The sequence below is a fragment of the Grammomys surdaster genome, unplaced genomic scaffold, assembly GCF_004785775.1.
Source record: "Grammomys surdaster isolate TR1022 unplaced genomic scaffold, NIH_TR_1.0 253, whole genome shotgun sequence".
Lineage (NCBI taxonomy): Eukaryota > Metazoa > Chordata > Mammalia > Rodentia > Muridae > Grammomys > Grammomys surdaster.
In genome coordinates, this window is record NW_021604694.1 from 1794 (window position 1) to 7644 (window position 5851).

General features: G+C 55.5%; 1 protein-coding gene across 3 annotated transcripts; it reads right to left on the reverse strand.

Moving 5' to 3' along the window:
- Positions 1-699: 699 nt before the first annotated feature.
- Positions 700-5851, reverse strand: Coro1a (coronin 1A). Of its 3 annotated transcripts, none has more exons than XM_028775125.1 (11): positions 5687-5851; positions 3965-4163; positions 2961-3083; positions 2741-2870; positions 2475-2659; positions 2248-2367; positions 1954-2058; positions 1702-1847; positions 1564-1621; positions 1237-1452; positions 700-914 (listed from the first exon to the last, which is right to left on the reverse strand). In XM_028775125.1, exons 2-11 carry the CDS (start codon positions 4160-4162, stop codon positions 810-812), a joined length of 1386 nt encoding a protein of 461 aa, XP_028630958.1. In that variant the 5' UTR covers position 4163; positions 5687-5851; the 3' UTR covers positions 700-809. The 3 variants fall into 3 exon arrangements, with proteins under 3 accessions (XP_028630958.1, XP_028630959.1, XP_028630960.1); XM_028775126.1 differs by having other exon boundaries at positions 3965-4184; positions 5687-5790; XM_028775127.1 differs by lacking the exon at positions 5687-5851 and adding an exon at positions 5460-5557.

The window sequence follows — 5851 nt, forward strand, 5'->3', positions numbered from 1 at the left end:
CCCCAGTGCTGAGATTACAGGTGTGGGGTACTACACTCGGTTTATGCGGTGCTAGGGATCAAACCCAGGGCCTGGTGCATGCTGCCAGCCAAGCCACATCCCAAGCCCCATCTGGTTTTGTTTTGTTTGTTTGAGGCAATGTCTCACTTTATACCCATTGAGTTTCTGGACTGAACCCCATAGCAATCCTTGGTCTCCCAAGTGCTCAGATTACAGGTGTGAGTGGTGTCTGCTCAGAAGCCTTGTTATTTTTTGTTCTTTGAGACTGTAGCTTGAGAAATGTTGGCATGTACTTGTTAGTTTCCCGACAAGCAACAGTGTCAGTATGGTTGTGTGCAGGTTGTGCTGGAGTTGACCAGGAAATGCTGATTTGAGGTCATGGCTGGGGCAGCCAGAGTGAGAGAGAACTTACATAGCATATTAACAGCTTTGGTTCAGCACTATCAAAGAAAACACGGAAAGTTTTGGGGTGACTGGACATTTTGTGGCCCCTAAGATAGGGATTTGGATGACTCAGACCTTCCACTCCGAGGTGGAGCTAGGGAACAGAGAACAGTGGCCAGCTTCATCACTGCAGGTATCCTACCAGGCAAGGCCTGTTCCTCTGCTACAGTGTGCATGTGAAGTGACCCGAAACCCGATTCAGAGAATTCTCAAGGGGAAACCTTGGGGCTCGCCAGTTCACCAGAGTCTGAGAGCTACCAGAAAATAAAGCCGTTTTATTATTTTCATCTTATTCACCATATGGCCTGAGGGTTGGGGTGGGAGCAGAGGGAATGGCTGGCCCCAGATGAAGCCTCTGGGGTCTTCTACTTGGCCTGAACAGCCTCCTCCAGCCTGTCCAGGCGCTCCTGTAGCTTTTGCACTATGGCGTTCAGATTTCTCACGTCCTCCTCCAGCCGTGACACGGTGTCCTAGGAGACCCAGCTCTGTATGAGGCCCAGCTTTTCTGTTGCTTCCCTTCCTTCATCAGCTAACCTTTCCAAAGAGCCACATGGCTTGGGCCCTTCTTTCCTAGTAGATGCCACCCGGGTCACTGCATGCCAATAAGTTTGCAACCTGGTTTCTAAGGCCCCTGGGTCACCCACTCCTTGCCCTCCAAGAATCTCCCGGCATTGGGAGCTTGGGCATCTCTAAGTGCTGGACTCTTCCCTGTGAGACACTGAGCACATTCATGCAGCCTTTGCCCTAGCCCAGCTTCCTGCGTTGCTTCCTCTGGCTCCCCACCTGCCTTACCGAGCTAAGAGTGCTACTGGGCTCCGGTGTAGCTCTTCTGCGAGCACTGTCCAGGCCCCTGTTGACTCTCAGCTCCCTGCTCTTTGGGGGCACGTAGCCATCCTTGAGGGAAATGAGGAGGGGGCCAGCATCCCGACCACCCAGCCACTCCTCAGCAGTGAGGGCAGGGTCGGGTCCTGCAGTGGGTGGATACAGGTCCTCCTGGAACAGGTCCGACTGTGGACAAGGCCGAGGTGGTCATGAGAGTGTTTATGTTCCTGCCCCACCCTATAAGCCCCCATGGTCATTTCCTGTCCCAGCACCCTGGGAGGAGCATCAGAGTATCACCTTTCTAGGCACTGTCATGGCAATGGGCTCACATTTCCGCTCATGAAGCTTATAGAATCTGTGGAAACATGAAGAGCGGCGTTACTCAGCATGGCTGGTTGAGTGCTGAGGGTCTGGTAAGGATTGGGGGTCAGTCACCTGGCAATCTCACACTTATTCACTTCCAGGCCACGTTTGGGCATGTAGCCCATACCACGTTGAGACTCCTTGGAGCTGAACATGGAAAGATAATGCAGGAATGGAGCCTCAGAAGTGATCTCAAAATACCGGATAGAGCTGTCACCCTGTAGGGTATGGGCAAGAGTCAGTACCAGTACAGGGCACCTGACTTTGTGTTCACCAAGCCACCTTCCCACTTCCCTTGTCCCCAGCCCCTCCTGACTGAGTCACCTTGCCACAGAGGTAGACAATGTTGGTATCAGGGTCAAAAAACGGTAGCAGGACTCCGCTGCTTGTGTCCAGCTCCTGCAGTGACAGTGGCTCCTCCAGGTGCTTCTGTAGAGAGAAGTGGTGACAGCAACAGGCTGAACCATGTCAAGTCTTCACTGGACAATAAGCAGGCAAGGGCCCTTAGACTAAGCATGGAAACTCCCCACCTCAGGTAAACTGAGGCCATGATCACATGGTAGGGCAAGCGTCTGGCCTTGATTCCCAGCCTGCGGGGCCCTGTGTCTCAGCACTCACCGTGTCCCACAGCGCCACCTGCCGCTCGCTCATGCGACTGAAACCCGTGGTTAGAATCTTCCCTTCTGACACAAACACAGCATGCACTGGCCGAGTTCCCTCATGGGGGCGGTCCTTTTCCTGAGAGGAAAGGAAGGTCACAGTCTCACCAAGGGACTAGAGCCCAGGTGGGTACAGGGAGAGCAACATCGTCCAAGGGCCAAGGTTTAGATTTCACGGCAACTTACCGCCACCACGGTGCCTTTGCGAGGCTCGATGACGCGAACGCGCTTGTCGCGGCAGGAGGTACAGATGAGAGCACCGTCCCGGCTCCAGTCCACACTGTAGATTGTGTCCGGGTGCACATCCGGGCCCAGCGTCAGCACGGCTGCCCCGGTGCCCACATCCCACACCAGGATCACATTGTCACAACCTGTACAATTGTCCAACGTTGGACCATGAGCCTTTGTCCTCTGTCAGGTCTCCTAGCCCTCCCCACCGCACCCTGTGGCACCTGCACTGAGCAGTACATTCTGGGCTGTAGGGTGCCAGGCCACGATGCCAACCCGCTTGGTGTGGCCCTCTAAGGTGACGACAGGCTCCCGTAAGGGCAGTACCAGGCCCCCATCCGGGATCTCCCACACCTGTAGAAAGGGGCAAATGAGTTTCTGGGGCTTCAAACACCAGGTTCTTCCTGGAGACCCCTTCAAACCCACATTCCTACCAAGACTTACCATAACCGTGCAGTCCTCAGAGCCACTGGCAATGACATTGTCATTGTGTGGGCACCAAGCGATGTCAAGCACAGGGGCAGTGTGGCCGCAGACCAGGGGCACATTCTTGTCTACTCGTCCAGTCTGGAGGACACAACAGGGCTTCTAATGGAGGTACTTTGACCTCCGAACCCAATCCAACCTCCCCATTCCCCTGCAAAGGGACGAAGAGGAAGGCTGTGGGGTCCCTGAGAGCACTGGGGTGGGGAGGACTTGGCTTTGTCCTAATCCTAGAAAGGCTAGCACCAAATTGCATGAGACTCTGGCCAAGACTCTGGCCCTCTATCTCAGTGTCATCTGTGGGTACCATGGACCCAGGGTGAGCATGGGGTTGGGGTCCCCAAGAGGAGAGGATGAGAAGGGAGCTATAGGATGTGTCCTATAGATAGGGCCTAGAGGTCTGTCCTGATGCCTCCAGACTGCAGCAAAGGTTTGGAAATGGCCTCTTCCGAGGGCCGGCTTCCTGTGTGAGGAGCTGTGCAGGGTGCAGGCCCAGCTTCAACCCAACAACCACTTCCTCTTCTCTTCTGCTTCCATCGGCCCTTTTAAGGTAACAACTTGGGGCCTATCACCCCTTCCTGTTTCATCCCCTGAAGAGTCCAGTAGTGAACTGGGGCTGAAGAGCAGGAGGCTCAGAGGGGAAGAAAAGGTTTTGCCTCATCTCCACCTGTGAGCCAGGGCTTACACTCAAGGAGTCCCCAAAGTCCTCACCAGACCTGGAGTCCTCACTCCCAAGAACACTAGAGCGAGCAGCCTTATCCTGAGCAGGAAACCCCAAGCCAAGACTTGGGAGACCCATCCCCTTTGTTTTGTCCCCAAAGAGCTTAAGTAGCAAATGACCCTGTCCCGTTTTACAGATATCAACACAGAACCCCAGGAAAGCTGGGTCACAGTCACCTACTCAGGACTCCACAGTCTCAGTGGACAGCAGAATTCTCAGGGGCATTTCTATTCCAGAAGCTTACCTTGCCTAGAGGTAGCACCAGGAAGGCCCCTCCCCCACTGGCCTCACAGATCAGAGCCATGAACTTGGGGTTGACGGCGCAGAAGCCACTGTCCCAAGTGGTTTGTGAGACGCGCACATCCTCATAGCACTGGTCCGCCTTGGCTGGCTGTCCAAACACGTGGCGGAATTTGCTGGAGCGAACCACCTGCCGGCTCATCCTGAAGGACACAGATTGAAAACTTTTCTTTGGGTCAATTCCAGCCGTATGTTGTCATTCCCAGAGCAACCCTTGTCCTGGGTTTGAGGATTCCAGCATCATGTCTAAGACACCCTGACAAACTATTCTCCATGACTGACAGCTTGCTTATCTCCCTGCTTACTCTCCCCAGTTTTTCTTCTGTCAAACTCCCAGGCACTTCAAGCCACACCCTCAATCCTGCACCATCAGCCCCTAATAGCCTGATATGGTGTGGTTCCAAGGGTCTGGTTCTTGACTGAGACACAGTGCCTCCTTCCCAGTGGTCCAGACACCCTGGAGGTGGGTTCCTTTCTATTGAGCTCTTCCAGGTCCTATGTCCCTCACACCCACACAGAGCTTCCTAAAGGCAGGGCAGGGGTTCTCCCTGGCCTTCCAGCTCAGGGATGGCACACAGATGGATGTTCACCAGCCTGCCCAGGAAGGGATACGATAGCAGGATGGCTTCCCCAGGTTTCTGGCTACAAGCAGCAGCAATGGCTTGGGTCCCAGCATCTCCCCAGATCTCTGCTCCTAACCTCCGCTCAGAAAAAGCAGATGTTTCTTCTGAGCTGTCACTGCTTCCATTAAGCTACACTAAGGAGAGGCCCACGCTGACTTCCCTGAGGTCCACTAAGATGGTTACCCACTGTGGCTAGGCAGCCAGCCAGCGAAGCCCAGGGGCTACCTCTATCCTTGTGTTCCAGAGCTCCATCCTGTGCCCAATCCCTCCACCTTCCTGCTCAGTGAAGGAACCTCGGCTGCTCTGTGAACGGCATCTTGCCCTTAGCCTCTCTCTGTCCACCTCCCCAGCCTCACCCATATGCTCTGCCTTAATGGGGAGCCCCTTCTTGCTGGGACTCCAGTCCTTAAGAACCCTGGTATCCCTAAGGAGGCTCCTAGGTCTAAAAAAAAAAAAAAAAAAAAAAGCAGGTGAAGTGCCTGAGTGAAGTCTCCAAGATAAGAAGGGGACATAAGCCCCCAGTGAGCAATCTGCATTTGGGAGAAGGAAAGCCCAATCCAGAGGTAGGGGCGGAAGATGTGCCCCACCCGGCCTCCTCCCCCACCCAGGTACCAAGCCCGGAAACCACGGAAAGGGGAACTTAGTCTTGTTTTGCACTCAACCCCTTCCTGTCTCAAAGCTCAGTGCAGCTACTTGGTTCACCCCACCCTGCCCCCCCCCCAGAAGCTCCCTCCCGGGAGCATAGGTTCTGAGCCCAACTACAGCCGCTCCCAGGAGCCCACCTCCATCTTGGTCACGATGGTCCTTCGCCCTCACCTTGGAGAACTCTGGGAGCTACTTGCCCCTTCGCACTCGCACCTAGTCCTCGGTCTTTCTGGCGGGGCTCACGAACTGGCTTTCCATCCCCAGCCTGGTAGCCCTGACAGCTCGCCCGCCCCCACAATCCCACAGTCCTGCCCCCACACTGGCGCTGGCCCCACAGGTGGCCCATGGCAGCGTTGCCCGGCCCTTGTGACCAGCCCTCCCCCGGCACCCAGCCTCACCTGCTGCGGAGAGCTGAGCGTGACCCCTCCCAAGTAGAGGAGGAAGGAGAGAAGGATGGAGGAGCCGCAGGCTGGCCGCCGAGGATGCTCTGTCAAGACAATGAATGAGCAGCGGCTGTGCGCCGGCCTCCTCTGGGTGGCAGCGCCCCTTTGGGCGGAGCTCAT

Coding starts and splice junctions, on each gene's coding strand:
- Coro1a (XM_028775125.1), bottom strand. CDS start 4,162: ATGAGCCGGCAGGTGGTTCGCTCCAGCAAATTCCGCCACGTGTTTGGA. Junction 3,084..3,964: donor TGGTGCTACCTCTAGGCAAG/GTAAGCTTCTGG, acceptor TGTGTCCTCCAG/ACTGGACGAGTAGACAAGAA. Junction 1,848..1,953: donor TTGTCTACCTCTGTGGCAAG/GTGACTCAGTCA, acceptor CATACCCTACAG/GGTGACAGCTCTATCCGGTA.